At 33.4% G+C, this 18,601-nt stretch overlaps 1 protein-coding gene across 1 annotated transcript in view; it reads right to left on the reverse strand.

The window, feature by feature from the left end:
- LOC134844156 (iron-sulfur clusters transporter ABCB7, mitochondrial-like) overlaps positions 1-18,601 on the reverse strand; it is a 281,118-nt gene that overhangs the window by 34,654 nt on the left and 227,863 nt on the right. The window contains exons 8-9 of the mRNA XM_063860696.1: positions 15,304-15,507; positions 14,815-14,972 (exon numbers count right to left, since the gene is read on the reverse strand). Of these exons, the coding sequence (XP_063716766.1) occupies positions 14,815-14,972; positions 15,304-15,507 (362 nt within the window). The remainder of the gene's footprint in view (positions 1-14,814; positions 14,973-15,303; positions 15,508-18,601) is intronic.

An 18,601-nucleotide genomic window follows, 5' to 3' on the forward strand; every position in this document is an offset into this window, starting at 1 on the left:
CAACAGAATACTTAGTGGCTCAAATACTAGATAGGTCAAGTATTTCATCAAGCAAAATTTACAATCACGTCCAAGAAATCACAAACTATTATAACCAAAATGAAGCAGAAAGTACTTTAACAGTTTACACAGTGAGTCAAATACTAAATTTGCGGAGAACTTCATTACGCAAGTTGAACACTCACGTCCAAGAAATGCACAAATGATATACCCCAGTATGATACAGAAGTGAAAAATTCACTTCAGCAAAGGATCTGGGATTTGATTCAAAATTGACCATGTGGCTCAAAAACTGGATTTGTCGAGCAGTTTATTAAGCTAGTTAAATATTCACTTCCAAAAAAGGCAAGAAAAGATATAATATTGATACAGAAGTGGAAAATTCATTTCGGCAAAGAATCTTGGATTTGACTAAATAATTCACATAGTGGCTCAAATGCTAGATTTGTCGAGCACTTTATTACGCTAGTTAAATGATCAAGTCCAAGAAATGCGCAAAAAACATATGTCACATGATAAAGAAGAAAAAAAATCATTTCTGCAAAGGATCTGGGATTTGTTTCAACAGAATACTTAGTGGCTCAAATACTAGATAGGTCAAGTATTTCATCAAGCAAAATTTACAATCACGTCCAAGAAATCACAAACTATTATAACCAAAATGAAGCAGAAAGTACTTTAACAGTTTACACAGTGAGTCAAATACTAAATTTGCGGAGAACTTCATTACGCAAGTTGAACACTCACGTCCAAGAAATGCACAAATGATATACCCCAGTATGATACAGAAGTGAAAAATTCACTTCAGCAAAGGATCTGGGATTTGATTCAAAATTGACCATGTGGCTCAAAAACTGGATTTGTCGAGCAGTTTATTAAGCTAGTTAAATATTCACTTCCAAAAAAGGCAAGAAAAGATATAATATTGATACAGAAGTGGAAAATTCATTTCGGCAAAGAATCTTGGATTTGACTAAATAATTCACATAGTGGCTCAAATGCTAGATTTGTCGAGCACTTTATTACGCTAGTTAAATGATCAAGTCCAAGAAATGCGCAAAAAAACATACGTCACATGATAAAGAAGAAAAAAAAAATCATTTCTGCAAAGGATCTGGGATTTGTTTCAACAGAATACTTAGTGGCTCAAATACTAGATAGGTCAAGTATTTCATCAAGCAAAATTTACAATCACGTCCAAGAAATCACAAACTATTATAACCAAAATGAAGCAGAAAGTACTTTAACAGTTTACACAGTGAGTCAAATACTAAATTTGCGGAGAACTTCATTACGCAAGTTGAACACTCACGTCCAAGAAATGCACAAATGATATACCCCAGTATGATACAGAAGTGAAAAATTCACTTCAGCAAAGGATCTGGGATTTGATTCAAAATTGACCATGTGGCTCAAAAACTGGATTTGTCGAGCAGTTTATTAAGCTAGTTAAATATTCACTTCCAAAAAAGGCAAGAAAAGATATAATATTGATACAGAAGTGGAAAATTCATTTCGGCAAAGAATCTTGGATTTGACTAAATAATTCACATAGTGGCTCAAATGCTAGATTTGTCGAGCACTTTATTACGCTAGTTAAATGATCAAGTCCAAGAAATGCGCAAAAAACATATGTCACATGATAAAGAAGAAAAAAAATCATTTCTGCAAAGGATCTGGGATTTGTTTCAACAGAATACTTAGTGGCTCAAATACTAGATAGGTCAAGTATTTCATCAAGCAAAATTTACAATCACGTCCAAGAAATCACAAACTATTATAACCAAAATGAAGCAGAAAGTACTTTAACAGTTTACACAGTGAGTCAAATACTAAATTTGCGGAGAACTTAATTACGCAAGTTGAACACTCACGTCCAAGAAATGCACAAATGATATACCCCAGTATGATACAGAAGTGAAAAATTCACTTCAGCAAAGGATCTGGGATTTGATTCAAAATTGACCATGTGGCTCAAAAACTGGATTTGTCGAGCAGTTTATTAAGCTAGTTAAATATTCACTTCCAAAAAAGGCAAGAAAAGATATAATATTGATACAGAAGTGGAAACTTCATTTCGGCAAAGAATCTTGGATTTGACTAAATAATTCACATAGTGGCTCAAATGCTAGATTTGTCGAGCACTTTATTACGCTAGTTAAATGATCAAGTCCAAGAAATGCGCAAAAAAACATACGTCACATGATAAAGAAGAAAAAAAAAATCATTTCTGCAAAGGATATGGGATTTGATTTAACAATTCACAAATTGGCTCAAATGCTAAAATTGTCGAGCATTTTATTACATTAGTTGAACACTCACGTACAAGAAATGCACAAAAATTATACCCCAAATTGATACAGAAGTAAAAAAATTCATTTCTGCAAAGGATCTGGGATTTGTTTCAACAGTTTACATAGTGGCTCAAATACTAGATAGGTCAAAAACTTTATCATGCAATATTTACAATCACGTCCAAGAAATCACAAACTATTATAACCAAATTGAAGCAGAAAGTATTTTAACAGTTTACACTGAGTCAAATACTAAACTTGTGGAGAAATTTATTACGCAAGTTGAACACTCACGTCCAAGAAATGCACAAATGATATACCCCAGTATGATACAGAAGTGAAAAATTCACTTCTGCAAAGGATCTGGGATTTGATTCAAAAATTGGCTCAAATGCTAAATTTTTTCGAGCATTTTATTACATTAGTTCAACACCCATGTCCAAGAAATGCACAAAAATTATACCCCAAATTGATACAGAAGTTAAAAAAATCATATCTGCAAAAGATCTGGGGTTTTTTTTTCAACAGTTTACATAGTGGCTCAAATACTAGATAAGTCAAAAATTTTATCATGCAATATTTACAATCACGTCCAAGAAATCACAAACTATTATAACCAAATTGAAGCAGAAAGTATTTTAACAGTTTACACAGTGAGTCAAATACTAAATTTGCGGAGAACTTTATTACGCAAGTTGAACACTCACGTCCAAGAAATGCACAAATGATATACCCCAGTATGATACAGAAGTGAAAAATTCACTTCTGCAAAGGATCTGGGATTTGATTCAAAAATTGACCATGTGGCTCAAATACTGGATTTGTCGAGCAGTTTATTAAGCTAGTAAAATATTCACTTCCAAAAAAGGTAAGAAAATATATAATATTGATACAGAAGTGGTAAATTCATTTCGGCAAAGAATCTAGGATTTGATTAAAAAATTCACATAGTGGCTCAAATGCTAGACTTGTCGAGCACTTTATTACGCTAGTTAAATGATCAAGTCCAAGAAATGCGCAAAAAACATACGTCACACGATAAAGAAGAAAAAAAATCATTTCTGCAAAGGATCTGGGATTTGTTTCAACAGAATACTTAGTGGCTCAAATACTAGATAGGTCAAGTATTTCATCAAGCAAAATCTACAATCACGTCCAAGAAATCACAAACTATTATAACCAAAATGAAGCAGAAAGTATTTTAACAGTTTACACAGTGAGTCAAATAGTAAATTTGCGGAGAACTTCATTACGCAAGTTGAACACTCACGTCCAAGAAATGCACAAATGATATACCCCAGTATGATACAGAAGTGAAAAATTCACTTCAGCAAAGGATCTGGGATTTGATTCAAAATTGACCATGTGGCTCAAAAACTGGATTTGTCGAGCAGTTTATTAAGCTAGTTAAATATTCACTTCCAAAAAAGGCAAGAAAAGATATAATATTGATACAGAAGTGGAAAATTCATTTCGGCAAAGAATCTTGGATTTGACTAAATAATTCACATAGTGGCTCAAATGCTAGATTTGTCGAGCACTTTATTACGCTAGTTAAATGATCAAGTCCAAGAAATGCGCAAAAAACATACGTCACATGATAAAGAAGAAAAAAAATCATTTCTGCAAAGGATATGGGATTTGATTTAACAATTCACAAATTGGCTCAAATGCTAAAATTGTCGAGCATTTTATTACATTAGTTGAACACTCACGTACAAGAAATGCACAAAAATTATACCCCAAATTGATACAGAAGTAAAAAAAATTCATTTCTGCAAAGGATCTGGGATTTGTTTCAACAGTTTACATAGTGGCTCAAATACTAGATAGGTCAAAAACTTTATCATGCAATATTTACAATCACGTCCAAGAAATCACAAACTATTATAACCAAATTGAAGCAGAAAGTATTTTAACAGTTTACACAGTGAGTCAAATACTAAATTTGTGGAGAACTTTATTACGCAAGTTGAACACTCACGTCCAAGAAATGCACAAATGATATACCCCAGTATGATACAGAAGTGAAAAATTCACTTCTGCAAAGGATCTGGGATTTGATTCAACAGTTTACATAGTGGCTCAAATACTAGATAGGTCAAAAACTTTATCATGCAATATTTACAATCACGTCCAAGAAATCACAAACTATTATAACCAAATTGAAGCAGAAAGTATTTCAACAGTTTACACAGTGAGTCAAATACTAAATTTGTGGAGAACTTTATTACGCAAGTTGAACACTCACGTCCAAGAAATGCACAAATGATATACCCCAGTATGATACAGAAGTGAAAAATTCACTTCTGCAAAGGAGCTGGGATTTGATTCAAAAATTCACAAATTGGCTCAAATGCTAAATTTTTCGAGCATTTTATTACATTAGTTAAACACCCATGTCCAAGAAATGCACAAAAATTATACCCCAAATTGATACAGAAGTTAAAAAATTCATATCTGCAAAGAATCTGGGATTTTTTTCAACAGTTTACATAGTGGCTCAAATACTAGATAAGTCAAAAATTTTATCATGCAATATTTACAATCACGTCCAAGAAATCACAAATTATTATATCCAAATTGAAGCAGAAAGTATTTTAACAGTTTACAGAGTGAGTCAAATACTAAATTTGTGGAGAACTTTATTACGCAAGTTGAACACTCACGTCCAAGAAATGCACAAATGATATACCCCAGTATGATACAGAAGTGAAAAATTCACTTCTGCAAAGGATCTGGGATTTGATTCAAAAATTCACAAATTGGCTCAAATGCTAAACTTTTCGAGCATTTTATTACATTAGTTAAACACCCATGTCCAAGAAATGCACAAAAATTATACCCCAAATTGATACAGAAGTTCAAAAATTCATATCTGCAAAGAATCTGGGATTTTTTTCAACAGTTTACATAGTGGCTCAAATACTAGATAAGTCAAAAATTTTATCATGCAATATTTACAATCACGTCCAAGAAATCACAAATTATTATATCCAAATTGAAGCAGAAAGTATTTTAACAGTTTACAGAGTGAGTCAAATACTAAATTTGTGGAGAACTTTATTACGCAAGTTGAACACTCACGTCCAAGAAATGCACAAATGATATACCCCAGTATGATACAGAAAAGAAAAATTCACTTCTGCAAAGGATCTGGGATTTGATTCAAAAATTGACCATGTGGCTCAAATACTGGATTTGTCGAGCAGTTCATTAATCTAGTTAAATATTCACTTCCAAAAAAGGCAAGAAAAGATATTATATTGATACAGAAGTGGAAAATGATTTCGGCAAAGAATCTTGGTTTTGATTAAATAATTCACATAGTGGCTCAAATGCTAGATTTGTCGAGCACTTTATTACGCTAGTTAAATGATCAAGTCCAAGAAATGCGAAAAAAACATACGCCACATGATAAAGAAGAAAAAAAAATCATTTCTGCAAAGGATATGGGATTTGATTTAACAATTCACAAATTGGCTCAAATGCTAAAATTGTCGAGCATTTTATTACATTAGTAGAACACTCACGTACAAGAAATGCACAAAAATAATACCCCAAATTGATACAGAAGTAAAAATTCATTTCTGCAAAGGATCTGGGATTTGTTTCAACAGTTTACATAGTGGCTCAAATACTAGATAGGTCAAAAACTTTATCATGCAATATTTACAATCATGTCTAAGAAATCACAAACTATTATAACCAAAATGAAGCAGAAAATATTTTAACAGTTTACACAGTGAGTCAAATACTAAATTTGTGGAGAACTTCATTACGCAAGTTGAACACTCACGTCCAAGAAATGCACAAATGATATACCCCAGATTGATACAGAAGTGAAAAATTCACTTCTACAAAGGATTTGATTCAAAAATTGACCATGTGGCTCAAAAACTGGATTTGTCGAGCAGTTTATTAAGCTAGTTAAATATTCACATTCAAAAAACGCAAAAAAAATAAACCCAAGATTGATACAGAAGTGGAAAATTCATTTCGGCAAAGAATCTTGGATTTGATTAAATAATTCACATAGTGGCTCAAATGCTAGATTTGTCGAGCACTTTATTACGCTAGTTAAAGGATCAAGTCCAAGAAACGCGCAAAAAATATACCCCAACATGAAAAAAAAGTAAAAAAATCATTTCTGCAAAAGATCTGGGATTTGACTTAACAATTGACGATGTGGCTCAAATACAAGATTTGTCGAGCAGTTTATTGAGCTAGTTAAATATTCACGTCCAAAAATGCAAAAATATATACCCAAGATTGATACAGAAGTGGAAAATTCATTTCGGCAAAAAATCTTGGATTTGATTAAATAACTCATATAGTGGCTCAAATGCTAAATTTGTCGAGCACTTTATTACGCTAGTTAAATGATCAAGTCCAAGAAATGCGCTAAAAATATACCCAACATGAGTAAGAAGTAAAAAAATCATTTCTGCAAAGGATATGAGATTTGATTTAACAATTCACAAAATGGCTCAAATGCTAAATTTGTCGAGCATTTTATTACATTAGTTAAATACTCACGTCCAAGAAACGCACAAAAATTATACTCCAAATTGATACAGAAAAAAAATTCGTTCCTGCAAAGGATCTGGGATTTGTTTAAACAGTTTACATAGTGGCTCAAATACAAGATAGATCAAAAATTTTATCAAGCAAAAAATACAATCACGTCCAAGAAATCACAAATTATTATAACCAAATTGAAGCAGAAAATATTTTTACAGTTTACATAGTGAGTCAAATACTAAATTTTAGGAGAACTTTATTATGCAAGTTGAACACTCACGTCCAAGAAATGCACAAATAATATACCCCAGATTGATACAGAAGTGAAAAATTCACTTCTACAAAGGATCTGGGATTTGATTCAAAAATTGACCATGTGGCTCAAAAACTGGATTTGTCGAGCAGTTTATTAAGCTAGTTAAATATTCACTTACAAAAAAAGGCAAGAAAATATATAATATTGATACAGAAGTGGAAAATTCATTTCGGCAAAGAATCTTGGATTTGATCAAAAATTCACATAGTGGCTCAAATGCTAGATTTGTCGAGCACTTTATTACGCTAGTTAAATGATCAAGTCCAAGAAATGCGCAAAAAATATACCCCACATGATAAAAAAAGTAAAAAATCATTTCTGCAAAGGATCTGCGATTTGACTTGACAATTGACCATGTGGCTCAAATACTAGATTTGTCGAGCAAGCAGTTTATTGAGCTAGTTAAATATTCACGTCCAAAAATGCAAAAAAAAATATACCCAAGATTGATACAGAAATGGAAAATTCATTTCGGCAGAGAATCTTGGATTGGATTAAATAATTCACATAGTGGCTCAAATGCTAGATTTGTCGAGCACTTTATTACGCTAGTTGAAGGATCAAGTCCAAGAAACGCGCAAAAAATATACCCCAACATGAAAAAAAAGTAAAAAAATCATTTCTGCAAAAGATCTGGGATTTGACTTAACAATTGACGATGTGGCTCAAATACAAGATTTGTCGAGCAGTTTATTGAGCTAGTTAAATATTCACGTCCAAAAATGCAAAAATATATACCCAAGATTGATACAGAAGTGGAAAATTCATTTCGGCAATAAATCTTGGATTTGATTAAATAACTCATATAGTGGCTCAAATGCTAAATTTGTCGAGCACTTTATTACGCTAGTTAAATGATCAAGTCCAAGAAATGCGCAAAAAATATACCCCACATGATAAAAAAAGTAAAAAATCATTTCTGCAAAGGATCTGCGATTTGACTTGACAATTGACCATGTGGCTCAAATACTAGATTTGTCGAGCAAGCAGTTTATTGAGCTAGTTAAATATTCACGTCCAAAAATGCAAAAAAAAATATACCCAAGATTGATACAGAAATGGAAAATTCATTTCGGCAGAGAATCTTGGATTGGATTAAATAATTCACATAGTGGCTCAAATGCTAGATTTGTCGAGCACTTTATTACGCTAGTTGAAGGATCAAGTCCAAGAAACGCGCAAAAAATATACCCCAACATGAAAAAAAAGTAAAAAAATCATTTCTGCAAAAGATCTGGGATTTGACTTAACAATTGACGATGTGGCTCAAATACAAGATTTGTCGAGCAGTTTATTGAGCTAGTTAAATATTCACGTCCAAAAATGCAAAAATATATACCCAAGATTGATACAGAAGTGGAAAATTCATTTCGGCAATAAATCTTGGATTTGATTAAATAACTCATATAGTGGCTCAAATGCTAAATTTGTCGAGCACTTTATTACGCTAGTTAAATGATCAAGTCCAAGAAATGCGCTAAAAATATACCCAACATGAGAAAGAAGTAAAAAAATCATTTCTGCAAAGGATATGAGATTTGATTTAACAATTCACAAAATGGCTCAAATGCTAAATTTGTCGAGCATTTTATTACATTAGTTAAATACTCACGTCCAAGAAAAGCACAAAAATTATACTCCAAATTGATACAGAAAAAAAATTCGTTCCTGCAAAGGATCTGGGATTTGTTTAAACAGTTTACATAGTGGCTCAAATACAAGATAGATCAAAAATTTTATCAAGCAAAAAATACAATCACGTCCGAGAAATCACAAATTATTATAACCAAATTCAAGCAGAAAACATTTTTACAGTTTACATAGTGAGTCAAATACTAAATTTTAGGAGAACTTTATTATGCAAGTTGAACACTCACGTCCAAGAAATGCACAAATAATATACCCCAGATTGATACAGAAGTGAAAAATTCACTTCTACAAAGGATCTGGGATTTGATTCAAAAATTGACCAAGTGGCTCAAATACTGGATTGGATTTGTCGAGAAGTTTATTAAGCTAGTTAAATATTCACGTTCAAAAAACGCAAAAAAAATAAACCCAAGATAGATAGAGAAGTGGAAAAATCATTTCGGCAAAGAATCTTGGATTTGATTAAATAATTCACATAGTGGCTCAAATGCTAGATTTGTCGAGCACTTAATCACGCCAGTTAAATGATCAAGTCCACGAAATGCGCAAAAAACAAACCCCACATGACATGATGAGGAAGTAAAAAATTCATTTCTGCAAAGGATAGAGGATTTGATTTAACAATTCCCAAATTGGCTCAAATGCTAAATTTGTCGAGCATTTTATTACATTAGTTGAACACTCACAACCAAGAAATGCACAAAAATTATACCCAAAATTGATACAGAAATAAAAAAAGTAATTTCTGCAAAGGATCTGGGATTTGTTTCAACAGTTTACATAGTGGCTCAAATACCAGATAGGTCAAAAATTTTGTCATGCAAAATTTACAATCACGTCCAAGAAATCACAAATTATTATAACCAAATTAAAGCAGAAAGTATTTTAACAAATTACATAGTGAGTAAAGTAATAAATTTGTGGAGAACTTTATTATGCAAGTTGAACATTCACGTCCAAGAAATGCACAAATAATATACCCCAGATTGATACAGAAGTGAAAAATTCACTTCTACAAAGGATCTGGGATTTGATTCAAAAATTGACCATGTGGCTCAAATACTGGATTGGATTTGTCGAGAAGTTTATTAAGCTAGTTAAATATTCACGGTCAAAAAACGCAAAAAAAAATAAACCCAAGATAGATAGAGAAGTGGAAAAATCATTTCGGCAAAGAATCTTGGATTTGATTAAGTAATTCACATAGTGGCTCAAATGCTAGATTTGTCGAGCACTTTATCACGCCAGTTAAATGATCAAGTCCACGAAATGCGCAAAAAACAAACCCCATATGATGACATGATGAGGAATTAAAAAATTCATTTCTGCAAAGGATAGAGGATTTGATTTAACAATTCCCAAATTGGCTCAAATGCTAAATTTGTCGAGCAGTTTATTACATTAGTTGAACACTCAAAACCAAGAAATGCACAAAAATTATACCCAAAATTGATACAGAAGAAAGAAAAAGTAATTTCTGCAAAGGATCTGGGATTTGTTTCAACAGTTTACATAGTGGCTCAAATACTAGATAGGTCAAAAATTTTGTCATGCAAAATTTACAATCACGTCCAAGAAATCACAGATTATTAAAACCAAATTAAAGCAGAAAGAATTTTAACAAATTACATAGTGAGTAAAGTAATAAATTTGTGGAGAACTTTATTACGCAAGTTGAACACTCACGTCCAAGAAATGCACAAATGATATACCCCAGATTGATACAGAAGTGAAAAAGTCACTTCTACAAAGGATCTGGGATTGGATTCAAAAAATGAACATGTGGCTCCAAAAACTAGATTTGTCCAGCAGTTTATTAAGCTAGTTAAATATTCACTTCCGAAAAAGGCAAATATATAAGATTGATACAGAAGTGGAAAATTCATCTCGGCAAAGAATCTTGGATTTGATCAAATAATTCACATAGTGGCTCAAATGCTAGATTTGTCGAGCACTTTATTACGCTAGTAAAATGATCAAGTCCAAGAAATGCGCAAAAATTATACCCCATACGACGAAGAAGTAAAGAATTCATTTCTGCAAAGGATCTGGGATTTGATTTAACAATTGACCATGTGGCTCAAATACTAGATTTGTCGAGCAGTTTATTAAGCTAGTTAAAAATTCAAGTCCAGGAAATGCACAAAAAATACCCCACAATGATACAGAAGTGGAAAATTCGTTTCTGCAAAGGATCTGGGATTCGATTTAACAATTCACAAATTGTCTCAAATGCTAGATTTGTCGAGCATTTTATTACGCTAGTTAAATATTCACGTCTACGAAATGCACAAGAAGTATACCCCAGATTTATTCAAAAGTTGAAAATTCATTTCTGCAAAGGATCAGGGATTTGATTCAACAGAAAACTTAGTGGCTCAAACACTAGATAGGTCAAGTATTTTATCAAGCAAAATTTACAATCACGTTCAAGAAATCAAAAAAAATTATAACCAAATTGAAGCAGAAAGTATTTTACCAGTTTACATAGTGAGTCAAATACTAAATTTGTCGAGCACTTTATTACACTAGTTAAATGATCAAGTCCAAGAAATGCGCAAAAATAATACCCACATGATAGAGAAGTAAAAATTCATTTCAGCAAAGGATATGGAATTTGATTTAACAATTCACAAATTGGCTCAAATGCTATATTTATCGAGCGTTTTATTAAGCTAGTTAAATATTGACGTCCACGAAATGCACAAAAATATACCCCATATTGATACAGAAAAAGAAAATTCCTTTCTGCAAAGGATCTGGGATTTGTTTCAACAGTTTACAAAGTGGGTCAAATACTAGATTGGTCAAGTATTTTATCATGCAAAATTTACAATCACGTCCAAGAAATCACAAATTATATAACCGAATGGAAGCAGAAAGTATTTGAACAGTTTACATAGTGAGTCAAATACTAAATTTGTGGAGAACTTTATTATGCAAGTTGAACACTCACGTCCAAGAAATACATAAATGTTATACCCCAGATTGATACAGAAAAAAAATTCACTTCTGCAAAGGATCTGGGATTCGACTCAAAAACTGACCATGTGGCTCAAATACTGGATTTGTCGAGCAGTTTAATAGGCTAGTTAAATATTCACGTCCAGAAAACGTAATGAAAATATACACAAGATTGATATAGAAGTCTAAAATTCATTTCGGCAAAGAGTCTTGGATATGATTAAATAATTCACATAGTGGCTCAAATGTTAGATTTGTCGAGCACTTTATTACACTAGTTAAATGATCAAGTCCAAGAAATGCGCAAAAATAATACCCACATGATAGAGAAGTAAAAAATTCATTTCAGCAAAGGATATGGAATTTGATTTAACAATTCACAAATTGGCTCAAATGCTATATTTATCGAGCGTTTTATTAAGCTAGTTAAATATTGACGTCCAAGAAATGCACAAAAACTATACCCCAAGTTGATACAGAAGTAAAAAACTCATTTCTGCAAATGATCTGGGATTTGTTTCAACAGAATACTTAGTGGCTCAAACACTAGATAGGTCAAGTATTTTATCAAGCAAAATTTACAATCACGTTCAAGAAATCACAAAATATTATAACCAAATTGAAGCAGAAAGTATTTTACCAGTTTACATAGTGAGTCAAATACTAAATTTGTCGAGCACTTTATTACACTAGTTAAATGATCAAGTCCAAGAAATGCGCAAAAATAATACCCACATGATAGAGAAGTAAAAATTCATTTCAGCAAAGGATATGGAATTTGATTTAACAATTCACAAATTGGCTCAAATGCTATATTTATCGAGCGTTTTATTAAGCTAGTTAAATATTGACGTCCACGAAATGCACAAAAATATACCCCATATTGATACAGAAAAAGAAAATTCCTTTCTGCAAAGGATCTGGGATTTGTTTCAACAGTTTACAAAGTGGGTCAAATACTAGATTGGTCAAGTATTTTATCATGCAAAATTTACAATCACGTCCAAGAAATCACAAATTATATAACCGAATGGAAGCAGAAAGTATTTGAACAGTTTACATAGTGAGTCAAATACTAAATTTGTGGAGAACTTTATTATGCAAGTTGAACACTCACGTCCAAGAAATACATAAATGTTATACCCCAGATTGATACAGAAAAAAAATTCACTTCTGCAAAGGATCTGGGATTCGACTCAAAAACTGACCATGTGGCTCAAATACTGTATTTGTCGAGCAGTTTAATAGGCTAGTTAAATATTCACGTCCAGAAAACGTAATGAAAATATACACAAGATTGATATAGAAGTCTAAAATTCATTTCGGCAAAGAGTCTTGGATATGATTAAATAATTCACATAGTGGCTCAAATGTTAGATTTGTCGAGCACTTTATTACACTAGTTAAATGATCAAGTCCAAGAAATGCGCAAAAATAATACCCACATGATAGAGAAGTAAAAAATTCATTTCAGCAAAGGATATGGAATTTGATTTAACAATTCACAAATTGGCTCAAATGCTATATTTATCGAGCGTTTTATAAAGCTAGTTAAATATTGACGTCCAAGAAATGCACAAAAACTATACCCCAAGTTGATACAGAAGTAAAAAAACTCATTTCTGCAAAGGATCTGGGATTTGTTTCAACAGAATACTTAGTGGCTCAAACACTAGATAGGTCAAGTATTTTATCAAGCAAAATTTACAATCACGTTCAAGAAATCACAAAATATTATAACCAAATTGAAGCAGAAAGTATTTTACCAGTTTACATAGTCAGTCAAATACTAAATTTGTGGAGAACTTTATTACGCAAGTTGAACACTCACGTCCAAGAAATGCACAGATGATATACCCCAGATTGATACAAAAGTGAAAAATTCACTTCTGCAAAGGATCTGGGATTTGATCAAAAACTGACCATGTGGCACAAATACTAGATTTGTCGAGCAGTTTATTAAGCTAAATAAATATTCACATCCGAAAAAGGCAAGAAAATATATAAGATTGATACAGAAGTGGAAAATTCATTTCGGCAAAGGATATGGGATTTGATTTAACAATTCACAAATTGGCTCAAATGCTAAATTTGTCGAGCACTTTATTACATTAGTTAAAAACTCACGTCCAAGAAATGCAAAAAAACTATACCCCAAGTTGATACAGAAGTAAAAAACTCATTTCTGCAAAGGATCTGGGATTTGTTTCAACAGAATACTTAGTGGCTCAAATACTAGATAGGTCAAGTATTTCATCAAGCAAAATTTCTAATCACGTCCAAGAAATCACAAACTATTATAACCAAAATGAAGCAGAAAGTATTTTAACAGTTTACACAGTGAGTCAAATACTAAATTTGCGGAGAACTTCATTACGCAAGTTGAACACTCACGTCCAAGAAATGCACAAATGATATACCCCAGAATGATACAGAAGTGAAAAATTCACTTCAGCAAAGGATCTGGGATTTGATTCAAAATTGACCATGTGGCTCAAAAACTGGATTTGTCGAGCAGTTTATTAAGCTAGTTGAATATTCACTTACAAAAAAGGCAAGAAAATATATAAGATTGATACAGAAGTGGAAAATTCATTTCGGCGAAGAATCTTGGATTTGATTAAATAATTCACATAGTGGCTCAAGTGCTAAATTTGTTGAGCATTTTTTACGCTAGTTAAATACCAACGTCCAAGAAATCCACAAAAAATAAACTCCAAATTGATACCGAAGTGGAAAATTCATTTCTGCAAAGGATCTTGATTTGTTTCAACAGTTTACATAGTGGCACAAATACTAGATAGGTTAAGTATTTTATCACGCAAAATTTACAATCACGTCCAAGAAATCACAAATTATACAACGAAACTGATGCGGGAAGTATTTTAACACTTTACATAGTGGGTAAAATACCAGATTTGTCGAGCACTTTTTTATGCAAGTTAAACAATCTTGTCCACGAAACGCGCAAATTATATACCCCGGTTAATACAGAATTGAAAATATCAAGTCTGCTAAGGATCTGCGAGGGCTTTTGGTTGATTACGTGATATCTAGAAAGCTAACCTTTATACTGGGTTCTATTCTCTGTAGATTGAAAAGTGTTTCCATGTCCAGAAGGGACTGCTTAACCTCTCTGTACACTGTTCCCAAGAAGTTAAGTGGTAGGGACAGTTGGAACAACAAGCCATTGACCATCACCAGATCTCCAACAGTGAAGTTTCCTATTTTAAGTTACATTATATCTCAGCGATTTCCATTTTAAGTAGGACAACGGGATAAAAAACATTTTATTTGAGTGGCATTTGGGTAAACCTATTTTAACATTTTTTCAAACTGCTTCAAAAAATTCTTCAAGGTGTGTTTTTTCACACACACACACACACATTGAACTATTATTTTTTCTACAAGTACCGAAAAGGTTTGGAGAAAACCTGAGTGTCTAAAAAAAATCTCCTACATTAAATACCCCTGCTTTCGCTTACAGGTTTTCATTGAAAAGTTAGCTTCATGTTTTACTAGCAAACTCAAAACTGATCTAATTGTGCAACATACCCTGTATGATTCCGTGAGCGACCAGTGACATCATGGAGGCCATGGACACACTGAATATGAGGTTCTGTCCGAAGTTGAGGAAGGACAGCGACTGACTGCTCTTTAGACTGGCCACCTGGTACTTCTTCAGAATCTTGGCGTAGTTATCAGCCTCGAATACCTCGTTGTTGAAATACTTCACTGTCTCGTAGTTAATGAGCGAATCTAGACACAGAGAAAATGATACATATCGAGACAATTTTTGGACCTAATCAGGGACAACGATATCAATGAATCATAACTTCTTTCGCTTTCAGTAATGGAGCAATATAAAAGTTAATGCCAAATTGTTGGCAATATCTTTCGTAGTCAAAGAATCTGAACGAAGTCAATTAACTAAAACTGCTCATGTAGTTGTCATAAATCAATATCGGTCAAAAATCTAATTACCCTAAATTTTGTGATCGAATAATTTGTTGAAGGTAATCGATATTGCCAAATTTTGTCATTAACAATTTAATTACTACTTATCACATCCAAGTTCTCTGCGAGCTTACAATGGTTCTGTCAACCTAAAAACCTGAAGAGAAACTGAATTTATACACCGAGGCGAAGCTGAGCTTCGCACCATTTGCAATTTTAAGTATAGGATTGAACCAGCATGACGCTCAATAGAACTAACAAAGAAGACTTCGAACGAAGTTCTCGTTGAAGAAAAAACTAAAAAATTTAAAAAGTTCAACATTTATTCAAGAGCACCCTAAAAGGTTCATTTTGAGCATTCAAACCTTAGCGGCTAGAGTCATATCGATCTCAAAAACAAAACCGGGAACTTGTTAGAAACAAAATGTTAGGCAACTAAACCGAACAAGTTAAAGGCTACTGCCAAAAAGCCGAAAACTAACCGAAATATGCCAAAAATTTTTAATAACAACGAGGATAGCCAGCTGTTGTGCAATTAGCACAGAATTTACCAACCACATACATAATACACCAAATTGAAAACCCACAATAGTGATAAAGTTCAAAGAGCAACTATCAGAAAAGCCCTTAAACTTAGCCTCGAAGGCTCACTAAGTTTTACCCTCTATAGACCGAGAATAAAATCGAAGCGGCTAAACCCTCAAAAACAAAAGGAACCGATGGCTTATGTACAGCCCACCTTAAACATATCGGACAAACAGCAATCGCATTTTCAACTAACATTTAACCTCTCTTTCTTTGAATAAAATTCCCTAATTTTGGAAAAACTCCAGAATGTTGACACTTATGAAACCAAACAAAAATCTCAAATCTTTGTTCCATCCAACCCTAAGAAAATTTTACCCAGAGCCGATCATCAACATGGCTTTCGCCCGATGCATTCCACCACAACAACACTTTCCACCATTCAATGTATTTTCATCAGCGGTAGTTTTTATCAACAAAGGCCCCCATATACCGGAAAGCCGAATTAGGCGGTTGAAAAACTACCTGAGTGGGCATCAATCAAAAACTATGTTCTAGGACACCCTGTCAAAATCAGGGACTGTTCGTACGAGCGTCCCTCAAGGATCAGTCTTATCCCAAAACTTTTTTTTATTTTTACGTCCATGATGATCCACTGTAGCCCCCCGATGTAAAACTGCAGTCCTACGCTGATGACTTCCGTCCTTTTGTCCAACCCAGCAACTTTTCGACGGCCTCATCAGTCTTATCCAGTTATCTCACTGAGTTACACAAATTCTGTACCTCAAGGTCCTTTGTTTTTTTTTGAAGGTTCGGCGAGCCTTTCGTCTTCTTTTATTAAAGATTTTAATACTGAATTGAATTGAAATACTGAAATGAAGAAAACTTTACTGCCCAACAAGAAACATCCCAAAACAATTAATATTTTATTCGCAGAACATTGCAAACGTAAAGCCGCAAAAGTCGCGCGCAGGATATCGACACCGAAGACTTTATCCGGATCTCCAAAGAAACTTTACTAGTTGCTTTTAAAGCTTAAGTACAGCCAATATTAGAGGATGCGAGCCCTGCCTGGTCCCACGTTGCCAGTAAAACTTCTTAGCAAACTGCAAACAGTTCAAGATGCTGCTCGCCGCATGGTTACAGCGTGCACAAAGATGAGCGCAATTCAACATTTACATTTAGAATTTGAAAGTTTAAATGTGATCCACCACTATCATCTAATGGCGTCGCAACTTGCCGTGCTAAATTTTGTTCCATCAAATCCGCTGCTCTTTTATCATTATCCCAAATCTCGAAATATCCGCCCTTCGTTTCTTGACTTATACGTTCCCGAAACTAACATTATCCTATCTCAAACTAAAACTCTTACGCTCTTCAAAACGAAGTTTTAGTGAACGAAGTTCTTTCATCCCTAAAAATTTTAAATTGCTTCATAAGCTCACAGAGTTAGGCAGGTCATAACAGATGACCACCTCCTAAGTTCTGCCCCTTACACCACCTGGAAGGAAGTTCCCCGCCGAAGAATCCGCCCACGTGTCTCTAGAACCCTTTTCCAGTTGAGATCCGGATATTGTCTCTTTCTGAAAATGTACCTGAATCGTATTGACCCCAAGATCCCCTCAAGCTGCCCGTACTGTCCTTCCCTACATACCACTCTTCGTCTTTTTAACTGTTCCCAGAACATCACTTTTTAAACCCCAATAAACTAATGGCTTCGTTCGACCGAAGTTGCGACGTTTCTGGACTTGATTTCATAGTGTCGTTTTTTGAGCGTGGTGGGAAGAACGAACTATACAAAAGCATAGAAATTAAATAATGGTTAATCGACAACACTCTAATTCTAAAAGATAAAATCAACATGAAGGCGGAACACTTCTTACCACTTGCGATATCACACAAAGCATTGCAAGCAAAGAAACAGGAAAAAAACGTAATAGCCACTAAGTGTCAAAATAAAGAAAAAATTCGAAGAACAACAACTTCACTATTTTGTCTTTAACGATGTTTTATTAGCAAAAAAACTCAATTGAAGTCCCAGATTCACATTAAAACTCGATGCAATTCCAGAGACATTCATCAAAAGCAACTGAGCCGACAAAACTTGGGTAAATTCTCGTGGAGCCGAAAATTTAATTGTTTTCATGAAAAACTTCGAGCTATAATTTCTATTCCAAAATTCCTTGCAATTCATCCAATCCAGAGGGGAGCAAAAAATTTATTTCTCCTCTAAAATGACTCAGAAATGTCAATAAACGCCGAAAAAATTAGGAGAGAATAAAGTTTTTACGCGAAAAAAATATACGAAGTCAAGGTTGGTAAAAGTAAAAACAGCACAAAAAATCAAAACACTAATAACAGCTAAAAAGTA

This window comes from Symsagittifera roscoffensis, chromosome 4 (assembly GCF_963678635.1).
Source record: "Symsagittifera roscoffensis chromosome 4, txSymRosc1.1, whole genome shotgun sequence".
Classification (NCBI taxonomy): Eukaryota; Metazoa; Xenacoelomorpha; order Acoela; family Convolutidae; genus Symsagittifera; species Symsagittifera roscoffensis.